The sequence below is a fragment of the Trachurus japonicus genome, chromosome 11 (assembly GCF_045865225.1).
Source record: "Trachurus japonicus isolate A0001 chromosome 11, Traja_1.0".
NCBI classification, from domain to species: Eukaryota; Metazoa; Chordata; class Actinopteri; order Carangiformes; family Carangidae; genus Trachurus; species Trachurus japonicus.
In genome coordinates this window covers 1,647,231-1,672,465 of record NC_140917.1, presented here as the reverse complement: position 1 = coordinate 1,672,465, position 25,235 = coordinate 1,647,231, and the positions used below count along the sequence as shown (strand labels likewise).

The following is a 25,235-nucleotide window of genomic DNA, read 5'->3' as shown; positions in this document are numbered from 1 at the left end:
CCATCTTTGTGGACATGACAGTAGTAGGGGAAGAACTGAGCTCTCAGTATGGAATACAATGGAATTCATTTTTTAATTTCCCAAAACAGATTCACCTTTGTATTGTTTTGAGACTGTAGTAAAATGTACAGTATTATTATTGCAGGCGTTGATGTTTCCAAAACAATAAAGTTATTGTTACCAGGACATTGAAAATGAAACATTTGTGATTATATGTTCGTTAATAACTTGTTGTCATTATTTTTTACTGTATTATCATTTCACCATCATTAGGGGCCTCTCTTTTTTTTCTTTAAAAGATAAAACTGAGTTGAGAGGCACCTATATCTTTGCAGGCATGTGAATTTTTTGTAGACTATTATGTTGCATTATATTTTGTTTCATATATACACCACATGTTGATTCATTTAAAGGGATAGTTCAACATTTTGGCAAATTGGCCCATTGCCATAATCCCTATAGTCATAGCAGTAGGTTTGTTACCTTTAATTATCGGTGCAAGCTGTTTTTAGAACGGCGGAGCAGAGCCGTGAGCTGCTCAGAGCTACGCTACGGAGGCTCATTGTGGGATTTCTTGGTTTCCCTCATCAAACTCATCAAATACACAATCCAACAACTCCACAACGCTCTGGTGGACAAGTTGTGAGCTGCACATTCACCACGCTATGAGATAATAACACAACGTTACCACACAGAGTTGTTTTAGAGGGAAATACAGAGACTGTTGATGAAAAACTGTCCCTGAAGGCAACGTGCATCAGTGGTTTTGCATGAATTTCCCTATAAAACAACTCTGTGTGGTAACGTTGTGTTATTATCTCATAGTGTGGTGAATGTGCCCAGTGGGAGCTCTGGTACTTTCAAGTAGGAGGAGGTTGGAAAAACCCGGAGTTCCGAGTTGTCTTGAACGCAGCATACGTACCTGTAAACATACCAAAGATATGAGCGAGTCAACTAAACTCTCGCGAGGTTCTGGATGCTCCGTTTATAAACACATCCTCTGTGTTGAAGTAAACAAACCCTTCTGTGTGTGTTTGGAGCATCTGAGCGTCTGGGGGGGAAATGTGGTTTTGTTGGATGTAAACAGCCTGAGATCTGCCAGCTCCCATTACACGCTGCTGCCATGGCGACGCAGGGAGAGACAGAACTACTGCAGAACAGGAGACATTAAAGGGATAGTAGCATTTTTTTAAAGTGGGGTTGTATGATCTCCAAATAGCCCCTAAGTACTTTAATTGCAGTAGAAGACTCTCTGCACTCCTCCCGTTAGCAACGCCAGCCCATAATAGCCCTGCCCAGAGATTTACAACATACATTGTTGTGAATGGACCCAAAGAAACGGCCTATTTTCACGGCCTAAAAGAGGTTTTTTTTTTTTTTTTTTTTAAAGTATATTTTTCGGCTTTTTGCCTTTATTTGATAGTGATGACAGTAGAGATAGACAGGAAATGGGGAGGCAGAGAGAGGGGGAACGACACGCAGGAAAGGTCCGCCCGACGCGGGACCCGAACCGGGGACGCCCGCGGCGAGGACTGCAGCCTCCACACGGGGCGGCCGCTCCACCCACCGCGCCACGCACCGCCCCCCCTAAAAGAGGTTTTACCTGAAAAAAAATACACAGTTCCATTGTTCACTATAATATTTTTTTTTCCAGCCCCTCAAAGTGCAGGAAAAACACAGTTTTTATTTGGACCTAACCAACTGCTGATCAGCGGGCGCTAACCCTGGGCGGAGGGATACGTGAGTTGGTTAGGTCCAAATAAAAACTGTGTTTTTCCTGCACTTTGAAGGGCTGGAAAAAATTATATTATAGTGAACAATGGAACTGTGTATTTTTTTCAGGTAAAACCTCTTTTAGGTCGTGAAAATAGGCCGTTTCTTCAGGAAAAACACAGATTTTATTTGGACCTAACCACCTCACGTATCCCTCCGCCCAGGGTTAGCGCCGCCGATCAGCAGTTGGTTCGGTCCAAATAAAAACTGTGTTTTTCCTGCACTTTGAAGGGCTGGAAAAATTATATTATAGTGAACAATGGAACTGTGTATTTTTTTTCAGGTAAAACCTCTTTTAGGCCGCGAAAATAGGCCGTTTCTTTGGGTCTGTTCACAACACTGTATGTTGTAAATCTCTGGGCAGGGCTATTATGGGCTGGCGTTGCTAACGGGAGGAGTGCAGAGAGTCTTCTACTGCAATTAAAGTACTTAGGGGCTATTTGGAGATCATACAACCCCACTTTTAAAAAATGCTACTATCCCTTTAAAAAGATTCATCATCAATCAGATTCACTGTTTTAGATCTAAAATATTAGGAAACTACAGGGGAGACTGGGGATGGCTGTAACAGCTTCACTTTCACCAATAAAGGACAACATTAGAGTTATGTGAATGTAGCCTACACTCTCCCTCCCTGAACTAAATGTGAATTTGCATGGCTGTATGAAGAAGTGTGTACGTTTTACAGCCAAGTTTATATTTTGATTAGTACTGACACCGTTTAAAGGGATAGTAGCATTTTTTTTAAAGTGTGGTTGTATGATCTCCAAATAGCCCCTAAGTACTTTAATTGCAGTAGAAGACTCTCTGCACTCCTCCTGTTAGCAACGCCAGCCCATAATAGCCCTGCCCAGAGATTTACAACATACAGTGTTGTGAACAGACCCAAAGAAACGGCCTATTTTCACGGCCTAAAAGAGGTTTTACCTGAAAAAAAAAACACAGTTCCATTGTTCACTATAATATAATTTTTCCAGCCCTTCAAAGTGCAGGAAAAACACAGTTTTTATTTGGACCTAACCAACTCACGTATCCCTCCGCCCAGGGTTAGCGCCCGCCGATCAGCAGTTGGTTAGGTCCAAATAAAAATCCAGACACTCGTTGTTTTTCTTGAACACTTTGAGTGAAGTGAAGCAGAGTGAGTTCTGCTGCTGTTGATGAGTTATTTCTCTGTACAGACGATGACGTAGAAACCATCTCTCAGCTGCAGCTCTGTCAGGACACATGGTAGCACATTATGTCTTGTTCTTCATTTAGAAATGACTCCAGCTTTAAATTATGTGTAGATAAGAATCATTTTGTAATCTAGAGTTTGATTTAAATTTCTTCTTTCAAAAAAAAAATGTTTTCTTGAGTGCTGTTTGAATTTCTCTCTGTGTCTTTTAAAGGTTTAATTATTTCCTGTGGGATCTGCTCTGACTAAGTAGATCAGTTTGAGACCTCTGGACTGAAATATATTCAATTCAATTCAAAAACACTTTATTTGTCCCCACGGGGTTGTAAGAAGTGTGACAACAAGTGAAGGTAATTCACCCCCTCTTCATAAATGCTGGTGAATATTCCCTAATCCTGAAATAACCTCATCTAGATCTGCATCTAAACCCTTAGAATGAACCAGATGGAGGAGGGAGAGGAGGAGACGTGAGGGACGTGGGAAGGTAATAATAATATGATAATACATGTATTTGTATAGCACCTTTAACAGAGAGCAATGTATACAACAGTAAACAAAAATGATAAACAAATAAACAACAACAGTTCCCACACAATGATGACTGTTAACAACAGTCTGACCTCTAAAACAACTCTGTGTGGTAACGTTGTGTTATTATCTCATAGCGTGGTGAATGTGCAGCTCACAACTTGTCCACCAGAGCGTTGTGGAGTTGTTGGATTGTGTATTTGATGAGTTTGATGATGAGGGAAACCAAGAAATCCCATAATGAGCCTCTGTAGCGTAGCTCTGAGCAGCTCACGGCTCTGCTCCGCCGTTCTAAAAACAGCTTGCACCGACAATTAAAGGTAACAAACCTACTGCTATGACTATAGGGATTATGGTAGTGGGCCAATTTGACTAAATGTTGATCTTTGAGCTCTTTGACTGTTGTTCAACAGGCGAGTTCTAGTTTTGCAGAGTGATGCCATGAAACCAGCAGCTGAAGGAAAAGGTTAGGACATTTTCAATGAAGGTATAAAATAGGTATATTGATGCCAAAATATTTTAATTTCCAGAGAAGATACTGTCTTTGGAGGCATTTCCTACAGGATTTCCTCTGTGTTGGAGGAAAACTTGAGCAGGTTGTCAAAAAACTGTTCCCAGGTATTTTATACTCACTGACAACCTGTACTGGCTTCTCCTCTATGATGGTAGTGACTGTCTCAGACATCTGTCTCTGCTGGGGAGAAAAAGCTTGAGCTCAAGGCAGGATCTTCACACCACTCCACAACGTCCTGTGTGACCAGACAATCAATAAAACACAAATAACGCCATAAAACAACAAGCAAGACGATGTAAAAGCAAATAAAAGTAAATAAATATGGTGAGTAGCAGCAGTATAAAAAGTGAAATGATGCTACATTTTCCTGTAATGAGAAGATCAGTGTCAAATACACAGTTCTGATAAATCCTGATGTCAGTGAACACAACAGTCACAGCGGTTTAACACAGGAACAGTGTGTGTGTGTGTGTGTGTGTGTGTGTGTGTGTGTGTGTGTTTCAATGTTAAACTGATAAAAGTGAAAAACAACTTTGTGTCAGATCATTAACATCATAACATTAAACTGTGTATTGATCATGATAATTACATTATTGGTCACATGACCTGATCTGTGATTTAGATTTGTTACATTTTTACAAACATCATTTATGACAGAATAATTTTCTTTCAGTCTTTATCTTTGGTCGTTATGACTCTTTATCTATGATTTAATCACTCAAACATTGAAATTTGAGTACTGATAAAAGGTAAATTTAGATCATTTTCACTGCTGCTGTGAAACCAGGTCTCAGCAACAAGGAGCAGGTCAGTGTCTCTGATGAAACACAATGTAAATAGTTTTGTTCATGCAATAAATGTGATGAATACATTTGACTGGGACATTTGTAATTTGTAAACCACAAAGTTTTCATCAGTGGGTGGAGTTTCTCTGTGACACACTGAAACATTCATCTCTAAACTCTCACTGCTGCTCTCAGTCTCAGATCAGCTTCCTTCACACAGATGAACATTTATCATTGTATCTGTACAAACCTCCATCGTTCACACGTTTCACTACTAAAGATGTGTTCTGTCGATGCAGCTCTCATCTCTGACAGCTCATTAAACAGGTTGTGCCTACTTCATTAGACAGAAAAACAAACTCTCACTCCAGGTAATTATTTCATCATATGATTTTCAGTCAAATCCCAAAAACTGTCACCTGTGACACACATACAAGTTAATTTATTCCAATACAACTGATGTCATCTTCTTTATAGTACGGTGACAGTTTACCAGCTCATGCTCTATGGGAAAGAGGCAGAAAAGTATTCAAGTTCATGTCTGGGCCTTTGGGGCAGGGTTGTGCCAGCAGTATCTTCACTTAGTGAGATTCTCTCACCTATCGCTCTACTTTCACTGGTACAGTTCCAGCAGTTTGCAGCAGCTGCCGTCAGTTCAGCAGTGTTTATGGTCTGTAGGACAGAGACGAACTTGTCTTCAACAGCTTCACCACTCGTTCTGCTCTGGTTTCTGCTCTGGTCTCAGGTCTTTCACTCTTGTTTTTGTTTTAAAAATATATATCAAAAATAGTTTGATGATTTTGTTTGTCCTTCACACTGAGAAACATCAGCTGCAGGTTTGATCCACTGGAGGGAGCTCTTCACCACATTTACTGTCAGGTCAACATTGGATTTTTGTTGTTGTTGTTGCTGTTATTTTAGAACCAAAATAAAACAAAACAACAATAAGTTGAAGCTGTTTTCCCCAAAACTCTGATCTGATATGTGATTTGCAGTTGATAGTGACCTTTGACCTCACAGGTCACACAAACCTACACAGTCCTCATATCCTACTTTCTACTTGTTAGAACACATTTAACGACAATTCATTATAAAAGATTTAGGCAGATTAATTTATAGCAGGCTAATCCTGTCATATGTTAACAAACTGACAAATCAGAGCCATTGCTGTTGACGAACAAATATGAAATCCAAAAAGAACAAATTGAGTACACTACTAAACAGACCATCAGCCCACACTGCTGCTCAGGCTCTGCAGAAAACACAACACAACCAGATATTATAGATATTATAGATATTTTACAGCCTGTGAGCAGCACATCGAGGCCTGAATTCAACAACAATAAACTAACGTCTGTTTTCTCCGTCATTCTAGGCCAAAACCACATCAGTAGCCTACTCATCAGTCTGCTTTCACTTTCGTCGAGTTTCACCCAGATTTAAATGACGCTCTTCCTTGAGCTCTTCCTAAATTCCTATTGGCTGACATGGATGGTAACGTCAGACGCTCCAGACGTTTCCCTCAGTTTAACGGAGACTCTGGACCAAGCAGCAGCTCCTTGTGAGTCTGCTGGGAGAGAAGACATTAGTGTTGATCTACAGGTCATTAAAACTACAGAAACAATGAAGGTTTTTCTTGCTCTGAGTGTGATCCTGTGGGGGCTACACGACACGACGGCTGGTGAGTTGATTTATTGTATAATTAGAATAGAATAGTAGGCTACAGGAAATATTGTTTCACAGCAGCTCCAATAGAATAGAATTAAAAAAAATACAGATACGATAATTATAAGAATAAAATAACTTGCAATAATATTATGGATAACAAAGTTATTATGATGGTAATCAATACTAAAATACAATATTCATGTAGAGCTCTAAAGCGCTTTGCTACTGCGACTGAAGAATTCTGTCACTCGGTGCTTCAGTTTAATTCATTTTAATAACAACTGAGAGCTCAAAACGACGATTAGGCTAAATATTAATTCCCGTAGATTTAGTAAATGTAGAGGAGCTTGAGTTTATTTAATGTTGAACATTTCTATTTTTGAGAAGTTTATGTTTTTTAGAAATGAAAGTAATCTAGGCCTATGTTCAAAGAATTGATGATGTAACCTTGTTGGTAATAATACAGCAAACGTTTCAGTTCCATGTATTCACTTTTATACAAAATAAAAGTGATACAAATCTATTGAAATGATAAGACAATATATCATATTAAAGGATCCTGTTCTCATAGTCCTACAGTGTTGAATGGTAATTGAGGATTTGTGAAACCAATCAAATAAAAATGAATATGTGTAAATCTAAATTGTTTAGGTCTACTTCTCTAAACTCAGTGTACAAAGGATAATTATAATTCCCCAGAGTATGAACTTGTTATGACCTTTAAAACCTGTATGAAATAGAGGAGAGCGTCACTTGGACTGGAATTCAGATTTTTTTGTAGTGGTAGTTTTAGTAGTGGCAAATGAGTTGAGTTTGTTTAATGCTGAACATTTTCTTTATATTTTTGAGAATATAGTAGTTTTTAAAATGAAAGTAATCTATGTTCAAATTAATGATGATGTAACAAAAAGCAAACATTTTTGTTTTTGAGTTTACTGATTACATTACAGGTAGAAGGAATCATAAACACAGTATTTTATTTATTTCTGTTCTGTGAATTCAGTCCAGCTTTAAATAATCATAGTGACAAACTGTTCTATGTATTCACAAATACAAAATAGACATGATGCAAACTTTGTAAAAAGATAAGATAATATAGCATATTGAAGGATCATGATCCCAATGTGTTGAAATTTAATATTGCGATAACACTGAGATTTTGTGAAACCAGTCAATTAAAATTATTTTTACTGTAGGTCTACTTGTTTAAGGTGCGTTCACACTTTTATTTTTCAACAAAAACAAAAGGTCCGATGTGAACACACTTTTATACATATTAGGGAACTATAATTCCCCAGACAAAATAAAGGTTTACTTTTAAAGCAGAAGTAAGTGATCCGGTGGTTTTGGCTAATGCTGCGTTCCAGGCAGGCTTTTGAAACCGTAAATTACAGCTTCAAGTCACAACTTACGACTTTGTAGCGTTCCAGGCAACCCACTCGTGTTTTTCCGACCTGTTTTACCGGTGAAAGTCACTATAACGGCCACTCGTAACTTCTGACCCGTGAACTCGTACCAGATCGAACTGGTACCACTTCACAGGTCGGAAAAATACGAGTTTCCTTGAACGCACCATAACAGTCCTCGTCCCTACGTCGCCACATTCACGGCGTTCCTTGGCTGCACACACAGCCCTGCATGCCGTTCTCTCTCCTCATTGGATAAAAACTGTAGGATACGATAAAAGTTTTCTCCTGGGCTCAGAGCAGAGCAGAGTGACTGACAGACCCGTGTTTCAGACCAAACACTCTATCCACCTTATTCCTAGCCCCCATGATGCTTTGCGGGAATTATGGGCGCAGCTTCCAGTGCGAACCGGAAGTAGCGTTTGTTTACATGCTAACAGTACGCGCTAATCCACTTTCTGCGAGCGTTAGAGACATAAAACACCACCTTTTACAACTCAAACGAGACAATATCATAATACCGCTGCCTACTAATATTGTGAGGTGTGAGGACGACTTAAAAAAGTGTCCAAAGATAAAAAGATAACGTACAGTAGCATATTTAGCTACTTGTTAACTTGGTTGCTTCAGTTGTTGAGGCAACGAGCTATCTGCTAGCTCTGGAAAGTTGCCTCATATAAATTGGAATAATTTTATTTTAAAACACATTCCTCTTTTATAAAGAAATGCATATGTGTGTGGGGGGGGTCTCTCTCTCACTCACCTCTTTACTGTCTGCTCTCAGGGATTGTGTGTGTGTGGTGGTGGGGGAGTATTTTACTGTAGGTTCTCACCATGGATCTATTATAAGACCACACACAGACACATCCGAGTGTCCAACCAACAAAGTTGTAGTAAAAAAAAAATCCATTTACTTTATTTTAATCATAAAGACCTATACTTTTGATACAGAGGGGGGTGTGTCAGTGTACACAACGTTTACACGGAATGAAACAGTTAACATAAAATTGCGTGTATCATTTAGGGATATAAAAACCCCTAAATGATACACGCAATTTTTTATACATATTTGTATACATATAGTCTTATAGATTCGGGGTCTAGATATTTATGTACCTGTGCAAATCAGCGGGTGACACCAAACAACGTCTGCCCAAGCAAGTCACAGCTTTTATTTCTCTCACACTCACACACACCAGTGTCCTGGAGAGATGCAGCCGCATCTGAGGGGACGATGGCGCGTGTGCGTGTGTGCGCATAGCGTTTGTTGCCTCTTCTCCACTACACAGGTACAGCTCAGCTCTACTCCACTTGTTTAGGTTCTTTTAATCACAATCATAGTTTGTCATATTGAAGCGGGGTCGTCAGCACCGCGGAGCTGATCGCTGTCTGATAATCAATGAGCATCTTCCACCGACTCTCTTTTTTCTCTCCTTTCGTCAGCTCCAAACTCACTCTTCTGCACCGTGATTACGACCCGCAGCGTGGTTTCAAACACAGCTGTTATTTAACTCATGTGTCAGAATAACAATAATCTCGAGGGGGGGCTGTTACATTCATTACAATGCATTTCTCCTCTGTGACGGGCGGCGCGCCCCCTCACTCCTGTCACAACACACACACACGCCCAGTGGCCTCTCTCCCGGTTCAGCCCCGTCCACTTCTCGGTCTCCTGCCCAGATTACGTTGTACGAGCGGACCTGTTGGTCCGAGTGGCCCCGGTCCAAGCGGACCTGTTGGTCTGACTCGTCCAACACAGTCCAGTCCTCCACCCGCAGCCCCCAGAAGCTGCAGACGGGTCAACCAAACAGCGCTACTCCCTCTCTTCACTCGAGCTGATTTTTTAATTACGAGCGCTCACCACCATGGATCAATAACCGATCTATTATCACCACATGAATTACCTCATCTACCGAATTAACTAAGAAAACAGAAAACAATGTGAAAACGTTCAAATAACCCGCTAGCAGTAATGAAGACCGCTAGCAACCACTGCTGTTAGCCAATGGCTCACTGCTACTTCCGGTGCTGACCGGAAGTTCCACCCATAACCGTTTCTACAGTAACGACCCCAGGAATAAGGTGGATAGAAGTGATTGCTGTCGGAAGATATAACTATTTAAGACTTATATTAAAGCAGATATCAGCGGCACGGCCGTTTCGGCTAATGCTGCACACTAAAAACTGTTGGGTTGAAAAATAACCCAACCTTAACCCAACTGCTGATCAACATAGGGACAGAACACGCGCTGGGTTGTTTCGACCCAAGTGCTGGGTTCCCCCGTTTAACCCAGAAAGTTGGGTTGTTCATTTGACCCAACTAGTGAGTTAAATTAACTCTATTGCTGGGTTAAAATGACCCATGTGCTGGGTTATATCCTGCCCCATTGCCCTGCTACTTTTACTTTTTTAATTGATAATATTAATAATAAATATTATAAATAATTGATAATCAGATTCTATTATATGACTATCTAATATTAATACAAAATATATTATATCATTATTGTTGCTGTTGTAATTTCCCATAATCATACAAACACACACCATACACACATAGGCTACTGTTAACTTAAATTTATTGGCAGTTTAACAAATTTTACACCAGCACAGGTGCACAGGCTGAATGAACACAAATAGGTAACAATGCTCAGTTTGCAGGTTCTCTCTCACACACACAGATCTTGCAGTAGTGGGTCTGAAGACTTGTCCTCCTCTCCTGTAGATGGATGGAGGAAGCAGAGCTGGCAGGACCTTCAGCACCCTCTCACCTTTAACAACTAAACAAAAGACAAAAGAAAATGCACAAGTTCAATTAACATGAAATAGTTTCTATAACAATTGATATTTCTCAAACAGTAGTTGTTTGACTGGAATACCTGGTAAAAGGAAAATACTCGCTTTTTACACAGCTTGTGCAGCAACACAGCTACGCTGCACGCATTGTCGCTCCCGAGTCAAATTGTTAAGACTAAAAAGTTCAGCGATTGTTTCTCTAACGTAATTTGATATCAGGGCGTTCAGGATGTTTTACTCCGTGAGCCGAATTATCTGTAGCCGTATCCCCCTCTCCCACACCCGATGCTTAAAAGCAGTAAAAGCACGACTAAAGCAGTTTCGTGTTAAAAACCAGTGTTTACTTGACGCTGTTTGGCGGACACAGACAGGCCGTCTGCAGGGCTGGAGCCGAGCTGCTGCTAACCACTGCTCAGCTTGTTTCTCTGATAGCCTCAGAGCCACACGCTCGAGGGGTTTTTAACGTGAGCCGAATTATCCGCAGAGGTCTCCTCTTCTCCACAACACACAGACCCGGTGATTAACACCCGATAAAACGGGAAATAACGCAGTTTGAAGTGAAAACTCACCGTTTCTCCAACGCCGTTCGGCAGACAGCTGGGCTTCACGGAGGGGCTGCGAGTCTCCTGCTTGTCTCTCTGGTAAAAAAAAAAGAAAAAAAAAAGAAGAGAAAACATAATAATGACAACAATACAGTAATGTTGATAAAGTACAGTCGGTTTAAAACGTTGTGTCCTCCCTCTTAAAGTAATGTTAACGTTACCTTGATTGATCACCCTCAGTTAACCGTTACTCCTGGGTTTAACGGCTCTGCTGGAGCTCGTCAGCTCGTTAACTGTGGCTAGCCTTAGCTACTGCTAACGACAGCTAGCTGCCAGCTACTGTTACACAAATATGAAGATATAAAATGTCCAATGGCACATTACAGCCAGATGAACAATAAACCCGGAGACTACTGCATATTAAATTGCAAAATTCAAAAAGGCTAATGTTATAGAATTGTAAGTTGGCTAACGTTGGCTAGCATCTAGGAAAATCTAGCCTAACTTCCCAGAAAACAACAACAACATTAACCCCCCTTTTGATCCAAGAGTGTGAAATGATATTGAGATCATCATGCTATTACCACAACCGATCAAGACTATAGGAAAATTATTATTTATATTAACCTACCAGAAAATCCTGATGTGTCTGGTCCAACTGCTCACAGAAAGATCCAGAAAGTTCGACAAAGGATGAGCGGGAAAATGAAGAATGACCCAGCAGTTGGGTCAAAGTAACCCAACCGGGTGTTCAGATAGAAATTAACCCTCACAACCCATTTACCCAGCATAAAACAACCCAACTGTGTGTTTACAGTACCCAAAACAACCCAGAATTTTGACCCAGCATGAATAACCCAGCAATGTGTTTACAGAAACAACCCAGCATTTTTTAGTGTGTGTGTTCAAGGCAGGCTTTTGAAACCGTAAGTTACAGCTTCAAGTCACAACTACGATTTGGTAGCGTTCCAGGTAACCCGTAGCTCGTGTTTTTACCGTCCTGTTGTCTGTGAAAGTTCCCTATAACGGCCACTCGTAACTTCCGACCCGTGAACTCGTACCAGATCGAACTGGTATGACTTCACAGGAAGGAAAAACACAAAGTACGAGTTTCCTTGAACGCACCATGAGTTAGCAGCCCCCGCCCTTGTCAGGCATCAATTGGTCCTCGTGCTACGTCACCACATTCACGCGCATCCCTTGGCTGCACACACAGCCCTTCATGCCGTTCTCTCCCCTCATTGGATAACACTTGTATCCCACAAGGAAAATTTTCTCCTCGGGTTACAGCAGAGCAGAGTGACGGAGAGACTCGTGTTTAGGCTGAAATACTTCATGTAAGTGATTGCTGACGGAAAATAGGACTATTTAGGACTTATATTAACAAAAACATTCAACTGATATCTGCTTTAACACAAATATATCACTTACTTCTGCTTTAATATTGAGCTTTTTATCTGATTGTGAGTCATCAGGTCATGACCACAGATTTTAACAATTTGCTGTTTTGCTCAGTTTGTCGCAGAATCACAGCTGGTTTGTGTTTTCTTTTGTCACAGTGACACATTCACTGCAGTACTTCTACACGGCTTCGTCAGGAGTACCAAACTTCCCAGAGTTTGTGACAGTTGGTCTGGTGGATGGAGAGCCCTTCTCTTACTACGACAGCGTCATTAGAAAAGAGATTCCCAAGCAGGACTGGATCGCTAAGAATGAAGGACCTGAGTACTGGGACAGGGTGACTCAGATCTCCATTGGTGAAGAGCAAACCTTCAAAAACAACATTGAAGTCGCTAAGAGGCGCTTCAACCAGACTGGAGGTGAGTTATTCACAGTCATGAGGAAATCCTTTAGAAATGTGAGGTTATGACAGTGATCTCAGTTCACACACACAGTCTCTCTCTCTCTCTCTCTCTCTCTCTCTCTCTCTCTCTCTCTCTCTCTCTTGTGGACCCCAGGACGACTAGCTGGCCACTGAGGTACCAGCTAATGGGGATCCTTAATAAACTATTCTAAACAATTCTCTCTCTCTCTCTCTCTCTCTCTCTCTCTCTCTCTCACCCACACGCATGTGTATACAGTATGAATGTTTTTATCGTCTTCTTTAAAACACAAGTTTAAAAATATTCACTGTGCAATATTCGCGCAGCCTTAAACAGATGAATGTCTTCAATGAAATAATTAAAATGAGAGATGAGAAAAGAGTGAAAGACACACCTGCAAGTGTTTTATTTGTTTGTTCGGAGTATTTTTTTTATATACTTTATATGTAATATATTTTTGTAATTGAATAAGAATCTCTCTCTTTTTCTTTTTGCTATTTATTGAAGTAGTACATTTGTGAAGTGAATCTAATTCCTTTTTTTTGTCATGATTATAAAACCAGGGCACCTATGTTTTCATCAGAGTTTAAGTCAGTATGATATTTCCTATTTCACATGGATCTGAGGTGAATGGGCATTTTATTAGTGCCTCTGTAAATGTTGTCACAACAATCAACATCTGTAGCTGAATTCCCCAGGTATAATTATTTTAAAATCTTTCACCCTAAATAAGAGCAGAGGCAAATGTGCATCCCTATAATATCTAATAAATTTTGGCCCAAGAGAAATTCAGTTATTCAGTTGTATTGTTTTTATAGGCCTCAGTGATTCATCAACTTAACATGAACTTTGCCTCTATAGATATTAATATCAGATCAGATTAGATCAGTGGTTGTTCATAGACTGATGATCCAAAGTCCAGGCTGCTCTTCACAAACCTCAATGTAACTTCTGACTCAACATGAAAAATAAACTGTAAACACCTGGATACAGTTCACTAATATATTATGACAACCCAAGATACTGTCGCGTTCATTATATTGATGATTAATTAAAAAATAATAATAATAATGTGACATTAAAGAGAAGTATGTGAAGTAAAACTCTGAGAACTCACAGGTTTAAGTCTTAGCTGTGAACAGTCAACACACCGTGAGGCTCAAGAAAAACTAGCGACACAGTAAAACTATTATCACCTGACTGTGACAAATATAAACTCAGCTCAGTTAAATCAAACTGAACCGTCGATCAGTGAGTTCAATAAAAATCCCTCCACATCAGCTCGACCTCCATCATGTCTCTGTTAGCTGGACGGCTACGGTAGCTTGTAGCTGGAGGCTCCGGCTGCTGTTTCAGGTTCAATCTGAGCTGATGAAAAACTATGAACAATGTTACTGTAATACTGAAACACACAGAGAGAGAGGATGAAACACTGAAACACACAGAGAGAGAGAGGATGAAACACTGAAACACACAGAGAGAGAGAGGATGAAACACTGAAACACACAGAGAGGAGGAAACACTGAAACACACTGAGAGGAGGAAACACTGAAACACACAGAGAGAGAAAAGAGGAAACACTGAAACACACAGAGAAAGAGAGGATGAAACACTGAAACACACAGAGAAAGAGAGGATGAAACACTGAAACACACAGAGGGTGAAACAGAGCAGACTGAGTGTGAAGGTCAGAGGTCACTGCAGAGGAACATCAGCTCAGACTGAACCTCACGTCACCACCAGCAACTAAACATCTGGTTATGAAGCAGTGAAGTGATGAACAGCTGGTTATGAAGCAGTGAAGTGATGAACAGCTGGTTATGAAGCAGTGAAGTGATGAACAGCTGGTTATGAAGCAGTGAAGTGGTGAACAGCTGGTTATGAAGCAGTGAAGTGATGAACAGCTGGTTATGAAGCGGTGAAGTGATGAACAGCTGGTTTATGAAGCGGTGAAGTGATGAACAGCTGGTTATGAAGCGGTGAAGTGATGAACAGCTGGTTATGAAGCGGTGAAGTGATGAACAGCTGGTTTATGAAGCGGTGAAGTGATGAACAGCTGGTTATGAAGCAGTGAAGTGATGAACAGCTGGTTATGAAGCGGTGAAGTGATGAACAGCTGGTTATGAAGCAGTGAAGTGATGAACAGCTGGTTATGAAGCAGTGAAGTGATGAACAGCTGGTTATGAAGCGGTGAAGTGATGAACAGCTGGTTATGAAGCGGTGAAGTGATGAACAGCTGGTTATGAAGCGGTGAAGTGATGAACAGCTGGTTATGAAGCGGTGAAGTGATGAACAGCTGGTTAATGAAGCGGTGAAGTGATGAACAGCTGGTTATGAAGCAGTGAAGTGATGAACAGCTGGTTATGAAGCAGTGAAGTGATGAACAGCTGGTTATGAAGCAGTGAAGTGATGAACAGCTGGTTATGAAGCGGTGAAGTGATGAACAGCTGGTTATGAAGCGGTGAAGTGATGAACAGCTGGTTATGAAGCGGTGAAGTGATGAACAGCTGGTTATGAAGCGGTGAAGTGATGAACAGCTGGTTATGAAGCGGTGAAGTGATGAACAGCTGGTTATGAAGCAGTGAAGTGATGAACAGCTGGTTATGAAGCAGTGAAGTGATGAACAGCTGGTTATGAAGCAGTGAAGTGATGAACAGCTGGTTATGAAGCAGTGAAGTGATGAACAGCTGGTTATGAAGCGGTGAAGTGATGAACAGCTGGTTATGAAGCAGTGAAGTGATGAACAGCTGTTTTTTTTGTTTTTTTTCAAAATATTTTTATTGTCAATTTTCAAAGTAACGAACAATATACATACACACATAATAATAATGATAATAAATAAATAAATGAATAAAAACTTGACACAAACCATGACGAATGTCGAAATAAAGTACACACAGAAAGACTTAATGTAGTGTCCGAGTTAAATGTCCACTCGAGTGTGTCAGAGTAGAATATCCACTAGAGTGCATCAAATATATCAGTACTCTTCAAATACACATGATAATAATAATAATAATACAAATTAATTTAAAAAATAGATAAATAAATAAACAAGATAAAAATAAAGAAAGACTTGACACAAACCATAACATATAAAAACAGATTACACACAAAGAGGCTTAATAAAACATCAGAGTTGAATGTCCACTTGAGTGTATCAAATATGTCAGAATAGGTGTTCTTTAGGGGGGTTAACTACAGTTCCAAATACTCCAGGATAGGTCTCCATACACCATAGAATTTCTGTAAGTTGCCAGATATCTCGTATCTCAGTTTTTCAATGTGGAGAATTCCTACCAGCTCCCTCAGCCAGGCTTCGAATTTAGGTGGTGAGTCAGACTTCCACATTTTCAAAATGCATCTCTTTGCTATGACCATACCATAAGCCACCACCGTAGTAACATTTCGACCCATGTTCTCCAAAGTGTTAGAGATGCCAAGTAAAGCGGTTTCAGGATCAGGGTCCAGGTTTACTTTAAGTGCATGGGAGTACCATCTGAAAATCGAACACCAGAAATTCAGAATCTCAGGGCATAGCCAAAATTGGTGTGCAAGTGTGCTGTCTGATATCTTGCACCTTTCACACAGGGGAGAAGTTTGGGGGAAGATTTTATGCAGCTTAACCTTTGAATAGTGTAACCTGTGTATGACCTTGAATTGAATCAACTGTAACCTAGCGTTAACTGAGCAATGGTGAATGTCATTTAAGGCTTGTTTCCATATTTCGTCTTGAATCGTGATATTAAGATCAGCCTCCCACATTTGTTTAAATTTAACAGCAGGTTGTGCAAGTTTGTGAGAGAAAGTACAAACCAATTTTGAAATCAAACCTTGCGCTTCTGGTGGGCCAAGTAAGAGCTTAAAAATAGCACTTTCTTCTGGCAAGGAGTCAGATGATGAAATATTTTGTCTTATGTAATGACGTAACTGTAAATACCTAAAGAAGTTTGATTTTGGCAGGTCATATTTTTTTTGTAAAAATTCAAATGAACATAAATGTTTATTAACATAGAGATCTTTTATGGACCCTATTCCTTTCCTACTCCACTCCTTAAAAACTGCATCTGTGTTTGAAGGAAGAAAGGCATTGTTATGCCATATAGGGGCGTGCACTGATGTCTTAGGAAGATCGCAAAATTTTCTGATCTGCATCCAGATTTTTTGAGCATTAGAAATTGTGTAATGCTCTCCCTTGCAAGTGGCTCTCGGCCTTGGTAATGAAAAGAGAATTGCCCTGAGGGAGGTTTTATGGGGTAGACTTTGTTCTATTGCTAACCAGGATGGTATCTCAGTCTGTGGATCGGGGTTATTAGCCAGTTGCCAATATACCATCACTCTACTGTTAGCGGCCCAGTAATAATGTAGGAAACATGGTAGGCCAAGGCCTCCAGATTCCTTTGGCTTTTGAAGATGTTGTTTAGAGATTCTGTGTGCCTTATATCCCCAAATAAATGGTAAAATCACAGAGTCAATCATTTTAAAAAAGGACATCGGGATGAAAATTGGGATATTCTGAAACAAATAAAGGAACCTTGGCAGAGAGACCATTTTAATTGTATTTATACGGCCTATTAATGACAGAGGCAATGTTCTCCATTTTTCAATATTCTTTTTCAGGGCGTCTAATCTCTCCATGAAGTTATATTTAAAAAGTAACTCTGGTTTTTTAGTGAGTTTAACACCTAGGTATTTAACCCAGTTTTTTGAAATGTTAAACTGAGTTGAGGTCACGAATGAGGGGTCTAAATCAGCTGTGAGCGACAAAAGGTCGCTTTTTTGCCAGTTTATGGTATATCCCGAAACCGTACCAAACTCATTTATCAGATTGAGCAGATATGGGATAGATTGTTCGGGGTCTGTCAAAAAAATAGCGATGTCATCCGCGTAGAGTGATATTTTGTGGCTAATACCATCAATAATGACAGGCTTAATAAAATGATTTTCCCTTATACTAATTGCCAATGGCTCAATGGCTAGCGCGAAAAGTAATGGCGAGAGGGGACACCCTTGACGGGTGCCTCTCTCGAGCGGGAAGGGATGTGATCTGTCCTGATTAGTGACCACGGAGGCAGTTGGATTAAGGTAGGCCATCCGTATCCAGGAGACAAAAGTGTCTCCCAAACCAAATGATTCCATCACTCTAAACAGATATCCCCACTCCACCTGGTCAAATGCCTTTTCGGCGTCTAAACATAAAATGGCCTGCTTTGAACCTGTAGCAAATTTGTAATACATGATATTTATTAGCCGTCTTGTATTGAAAAAAGAATATCTGTTTGGAATAAACCCTGTCTGTTCTCTATGAATAAGAGATTCAATATACTGGTTTAGTCTGTTGGCTAATATTTTAGTAAAAATTTTGAAATCCACATTCAGCATAGAAATTGGACGGTAAGAGGCGGGGTTTGTTTCATCTCTATCTGGTTTAAGTATGAGAGCAATGTCCGCATTATATCATGTTGGTGGGAGTTTTTCTATTTCAACAGAGTGGGACAGCATCCTGAGCAGGAGTGGGGATATCTGCCGAGAAAATTTTTTATAGAACTCTGGTCCAAAACCGTCCGGCCCGGGGGCCTTTCCATTAGTAAAAGATTTGATAGAATCTGTCACTTCGTTCAAAGTTATTGTCGCATTCAAAGCCTCTCGTGAAGCATCATCTAGTTTAGGAAGGGGAACATTTTTAAGCCAAGAATCCACATCACCTTTTGCTTTTGCCTTGTATAGTTCTTGATAAAACTGCACGAAACGCTTATTTATTGATTTTGGATTGGTAAGTATATCTCCAGTACCAGATCTAATTCTAAGTATAGCCCTGCTATTTTGCTGCCCCCTAAGTTGACGGGCTAGCAGCGTGTGTGGCTTGTCTCCTAGTTCAAAATAACGTGTCCGCAAACGGGACAGTTGATCACTGACTTGTTTTGTTAAAATTGTATTGTACTCATATTTAAGATTAATAATTTCTTGTAGTGTTTGATTATTGTTGCTTTGTTTATATTGTGTCTCCAGCTGAGATAACTTACTATCAATTTCAACCAATCTTGAGCTTCTTGACCCTAACCCTTTTTTAATGATGCCTCATAAGAAATAGTATGACCCCTCATGACTACTTTAAACGTTTCCCATAAGTTTGAGTCTGAAGTATCAGAGGTGTCATTCGTGTCTAAGAATTCGTCAAATTTACCTGACAAATATTTACAGAAATCTGCATCATTAATTAAGTAAGGACGGAGCCTCCAAGTCGTTTGCTGTTTTTGTTGGTTAAAGTCTAAATGAACACTAACTAGAGCGTGATCTGAGATGACAATGTTATGATATTTGGTGTCCAGTACATTTGATAGGAGCTTAGAGTCTAATAGAAAAAAATCAATTCGTGAGTATGAGTTATGCAACTTGGAAAAAAAGGAATACTCTCTATCTGTTGGATGCTGCAAACGCCAAATGTCTACAATGTTAGTTGAAGAGATTAGACTGTTTAAAGTGACTGATGCATTTGAAGGGCTAGATTGTTTTTTTGAAGATCTGTCCAGGTGCCAGTCTAAGATCGCATTAAAGTCTCCAGCGATAATCAGGTTTGTATTTGAGAGGTCTGGCAGTTTACCAAATATTTTACGGAAAAAGCCTGCATCGTCCACATTTGGACCATAGATATTAACCAGAGTGACATGTGCTGTCCAGTTACAATTAGAAATCTGCCACTGTCATCACTAATAGTATTTATGTGATGAAAAGGTATATTCTTTTTAATTATAATGGCTACCCCACGTGCCTTGCTAGAAAATGTAGACTGAAAAATATGTCCTGCCCAGTTGCACCTTAAACGAGACTGCTCAGACGGTCTAATATGAGTTTCCTGTAAAAACACCAAGTCAGAAGATAAAGATTTTAAATGGGTGAAAACCTTCGCTCGTTTAATAGGATGTCCCAATCCCTTTACATTCCAGCTAACCATAGTAAAGCCTTTACTTCTGCTACTATTCACTGGTAGCATGACATATTGTGACAGTTATTACTTGAATAGTGGACACACTGAAAGCCTCAGACAGAAACACGAAAAAACAAAAACATACAGGTGTACCGAACGTGTACAAAACCCCACCCTCCCCCCAATCCCACTTTCCCAAACAAAGTCGGAAAAAACCCTGGATAAACATACTGTTAGGGGGAAATCCAGCTGAGCTTATCCTAATACTAAGCTGTGAAAACGCTAATAGCAACCTAACATCTCGCTTCCCCTCCGATATAAAGTCTTTATAAATGAAACGCTCACAATGAAACAATAACATCTGGTTATGAAGCAGTGAAGTGATGAACAGCTGGTTATGAAGCAGTGAAGTGATGAACAGCTGGTTATGAAGCAGTGAAGTGGTGAACAGCTGGTTATGAAGCAGTGAAGTGATGAACAGCTGGTTATGAAGCAGTGAAGTGATGAACAGCTGGTTATGAAGCAGTGAAGTGATGAACAGCTGGTTATGAAGCAGTGAAGTGATGAACAGCTGGTTATGAAGCAGTGAAGTGGTGAACAGCTGGTTATGAAGCAGTGAAGTGATGAACAGCTGGTTATGAAGCAGTGAAGTGATGAACAGCTGGTTATGAAGCAGTGAAGTGATGAACAGCTGGTTATGAAGCAGTGAAGTGGTGAACAGCTGGTTATGAAGCAGTGAAGTGATGAACAGCTGGTTATGAAGCAGTGAAGTGATGAACAGCTGGTTATGAAGCAGTGAAGTGGTGAACAGCTGGTTATGAAGCAGTGAAAAGCTTCAGCTGGATGTTGATCCTCTGTCACTGTGCTGCTGTTACCTGGTGACTGCTGCCATAGCAACCACACACACACAGGCAGCAGGTGTGTGAGTCATGTGACCGTCAGTCTCAGGTCAGCTGAGTGAACCACACTGAAACATCTGGATTCATCCAACACAGTCTGAGTTACTGACTCCACAAATTAATGGACGACGCGACGCGAAGCGGAGGACGGTTCCGCGAAGTCCATTAATCTCTGATAATCAGACACCTCGTCGGGCATTATCCCGCTTATACCATGGTCACTTACCAGATAAATACATATTAAATCAATTACTTGTAATTTAATGTTGTTTTTACCGTTAAAATGTTGTTTTTACTGTTAAAATGATACGTCTTTAAGTGGCTGAGCCGAGTGGACTAAACTCGTCGGCGATAAAAGAGAAAAAAAGAGGGACCTGCTGTGACCGCAGCATAACTACAGCCAGTGACTCTGCCACAGCCTGGTAGTTGATCAGTGAAGGGAGGTGAGGTGACGGCTTAAATGTTACGTGACACAAAGTTTTTCAGAGGTCCAGTGCTTCTTACCGCTGGTGTGTTGACAGACTCCAGTGCCGTGATGCGCTGAAAAAAAGTTGTTGTGGTCCGAGTGTCCGTTGCCGTGGTTACCAACAAGCGTTTGAGCCGGCGCAGTAATATTTAGAACGTAATCAGGCAATTTGACCGGAACATCTTTATGGGTGTCCATTATCATTTTTTAATGGACACCCAGCAGCCAATCAGAATCGAGGATTCACCCAGACCATGGTATAACACTTTTTAATGGACACCCAGCAGCCAATCAGAATCGAGGATTCACCCAGACCATGGTATATCAACAGTTTGTCTCTGTCTGTCAGACTCTATCAGTCTCCACTGATCAATTTCACATCAATAATTACAACTAGTTGAGGATCAGGAGGAAACAGCTGCTGATTGGTTCAAAGCCTCCAGTCAAACATGGCTGCTCCCTGAACACACACACACACACACTCTGGTTTCCAGCTGGAGGTTTTCATGATGACGGAGTCAGACTTTAAAACTACAACAACAATAGTTAGTTAGTTAGTTAGTTAGTTATTAACCAGTGGAGGAGGATCAGCTGGTCTGAGGGACAGAAACCAGAGACCATGTGACTCCTCTGCTCTACAAGGGGTTAACACAGATTCTACATTCAAGTTAAACAAGAGCAAACATCAGAATCACTTTAACTTGAGGTTTTTCACAAATAATCAGAAGAGTTTTTACAGTAGATGTTGTTTGTCTAAATTTGTCTTATAGATGTTTGATTAGATGTTAATGACTGAGCTGAGATTCACTGTTTACAACAAACCTCTGTCTCTGTCTCAGGTGTCCATGTTTACCAGTGGATGTACGGTTGTGAGTGGGACGATGAGACTGGAGAGGTCACTGGATATGATCAGTATGGTTATGATGGAGAAGACTGGATATCCTTTGACCTGAAGAGAGAGACATGGATCGCTCCAAAACAACAGGCTTTCATCACCAAACAGAAGTGGGACAATGACAAAGGCTGGATCGCACAGGAGAAGAACTACTACACCCAGATTTGTCCTGAGTGGGGGAAGAAGTACGTGGAGTATGGACGCAGCTCTCTGATGAGAACAGGTAGAGTCACCTGACCTGATGTAGTTTCATCAACAATAGTCTTCATGTTTCCTGTTCATAAACAAATGTAACAAAAATGAATAGCCCTTCTCTCCCTTCTCTCCCTCCTCTCCTCACCGTCTCTTCATCTCTGTTTCTTCTGTGTCCCACCTCCAACATTTCTCCTTTATCACACTGGACATACATAAAGTAAACTGTCAGAGTGACATTCAAAACACATCCAACAGGACCTACAGCAGCTTATACTGAATTATAATAAACTAGAATCTGTTTCTCTCCCTCTCTCCAGCCCCCCCCTCAGTGTCTCTCCTCCAGAAGACCCCCTCCTCTCCAGTCAGCTGCCACGCTACAGGTTTCTACCCAAACAAAGCTGTCATGTTCTGGAGGAAGAATGGAGAGGAGCTTCATGAGGACGTGGACCAAGGAGAGATCCTCCCCAACCATGATGGCTCCTTCCAGAAGACCATCCACCTCTCATCAGTCAAACATGAAGACTTCAGCAGCTACGACTGTGTGTTTCAGCTCTCTGGACTGGAGGACGACATCGTCATCAGATGGGCCAAAGCAGCAGTTTTCACTAACCGGGTAAAATCTGGAGGTAGGAAACACATTTAGTTTATTTTGATCTGATTCATATTTTGTCTTTGTGATGGATGGTATTTTGTGTGTGTGTGTGTGTTTCTCTGTGTGCTTGTTGTTTTAGTTTCTGTTGTTAATTTAGTCATCTAGATTTGTCTTTTCTGATGTTTCATGAGAAGTCTTTTTTTTCTCCAAATGTTCAGATTAAATTAAACTTGATTCCCTTCTTCTTGTAAATGTATAAACACTGATATTCAATGAAGAATGTAATGCCACTAACTGTTTATTTACTTGTCATTAGTTTCTAGATGTCATGTGAATCATTACCAGTCCTAGTACTAGTACTACCAGTCGTCAGTAGCTGCAGTTACTTCATCACTTCCTGTTCTACTTTACAGCTGCTTCAAAAGTTTCATATGATGTTTTGTAATAAATAGTTTTTGGGGTTTTCTGACTGTTGATTCTGAACTGATGGAGATATTTTACCTTCACGTGAAGAGAAGTTCATCACTTCTCTTCTTCCATCATGTTCTTTAATAACCTGTGGTGTGATCACTGTTAGACTCAGCAAAGACAACAGTTTTCAGCAGGTCAATAATTATGATGTCATGTTGTAAATCAAACATGTTACAGTAGCTACAAATAGGGGTGGACATTTAAAAAAATGTTTTGAGAGAGATAACCGACGCACGTTAACTAAATAAAGTAAATAAATAAATGTTAACTGACCAGATTAAAATGCTCTATTGAGCGTCTGTGTCTCTATCAGCGATTGAGAGGACGATTGAAGAAGTTTTTTTTTTCTTGTCAGTGTCTGGTCAGTGGTCAATGTTATGAAACACACACGCTGCTTCAGCTGTTGTTGAACTCTTATTATAAGTGCAAACACCAGGCTAAGAGAGAGGAACAGCAGATCCTCTGACAGCTGGACAGGCTGGAGAGCGCAGGCCGTCCTTTTTTTTTCTTTTCTTTTTTAGCACTACTGTCCTTACAGGTGATGCACAGATGTAAGTTTGTCGTCTGACCTTCCTTTATGGGCATTGTGCTGCATTACTGGCACATACTGTCAGTCCTTCCGTGTGACTTTTTGCTGTGAAATATGGCTGAAGGCACAAGTGGAAGACTGTACATTTAGCTAATTAAAAAAAAAAATACTTAAAGGGACAGTATGGGACTTTATTGGCTTTTTATTGACAAAAATCAAATATCGCTTTCATAAATACGTATTTCACTGAAGTGGAATCGCGCCCGCATACAAACGAGCGCTTTCTCGTACCTTAGAATGAGATGTTACAAGTCGTTACAAACATACAGGGGGGGGTTCACCGAACCTGCTCTGCCATGTTGAATCGCCATGTTTTACGTTCAGTGTCACCGTGGCCGTCAGTAACCTCAAACTCGGGCCGCCGGAGCTTCTCGGCTCGGGGAGAAAGTTTTCCAGACAGCGCCTGTTAAAACTGTCACCACCGTGTAGCTGGTGTGAGGAAGGACGGAGGCACTGGTGTTGCCTTCAGGTGCAGTCAGACACCTGAATGACGCCGTGAGTGACGCCGTCGGCAAACCGACTGGATGTTATTTTACTCGACGAGAGAAAGCCGGTAAAACGTGGGTCGGGTAAACAATACGACATCGCCGTGACAACATATTGTCACGCCTGTATTGTTTTGCCTCGTGCTGGCGGACCGTTTGTTTACATAGAGGCTTGTTTATCCTGATACATGCAGCGTGTGTTGTTTTTCTGACTTCTGCCCGAGTTTACGTAAACGCAACAGCAAGAATACGTGCCGACATGCAACCGCACCGCTAGATGGGGGTAAATGTCACATATTGTCCCTTTAAAGTAAATTGATCAAAGTTCTTGTTATTGATTAACAGTTAAATGGTTCATCATGTGCATCCCCAATTACAAACAAAAGTTAAAGTTGTGTTAATAACCAGACTGAGATGAAACAGAGACATGAACAGTGTGAACGTCCTGATCTGGTTTCAGAGTTTCCAGCTGCTGCCGTCATTGGAGGAGTTGCTGGACTTCTCATCTTGGTCGCTGGAGCTGCTGGATTCCTTATCTGGAAGAAAAGGAATGAAAAACCAAAAGGTGAAGAAAGAAAGATTTTTTTTAAATGTTATTTTAAGCCATCATAGAAACACATGTTAAATGTAAATGATAATAACTGATATCATCCAACCTTCCTACTCCCACTGAAAACTGCTCAGAATAAGACAGAGACGTTCCTCTGGT

General features: G+C 40.6%; 1 protein-coding gene across 1 annotated transcript; it reads left to right on the top strand.

The window, feature by feature from the left end:
* The first annotated feature begins 6,305 nt into the window (after positions 1–6,305).
* Positions 6,306–25,215, top strand: LOC146977875 (major histocompatibility complex class I-related protein 1-like). Its single transcript, XM_085790526.1, has 6 exons — positions 6,306–6,455; positions 12,746–13,006; positions 22,139–22,417; positions 22,707–23,015; positions 24,987–25,091; positions 25,211–25,215. Exons 1-6 carry the CDS (start codon positions 6,398–6,400, stop codon positions 25,213–25,215), a joined length of 1,017 nt encoding a protein of 338 aa, XP_085646652.1. The 5' UTR covers positions 6,306–6,397.
* The last annotated feature ends 20 nt before the right edge of the window (positions 25,216–25,235 follow it).

Coding starts and splice junctions, on each gene's coding strand:
- LOC146977875 (XM_085790526.1), top strand. CDS start 6,398: ATGAAGGTTTTTCTTGCTCTGAGTGTGATCCTGTGGGGGCTACACGAC. Junction 13,007..22,138: donor GCGCTTCAACCAGACTGGAG/GTGAGTTATTCA, acceptor TCTCTGTCTCAG/GTGTCCATGTTTACCAGTGG. Junction 22,418..22,706: donor CAGCTCTCTGATGAGAACAG/GTAGAGTCACCT, acceptor CCCTCTCTCCAG/CCCCCCCCTCAGTGTCTCTC.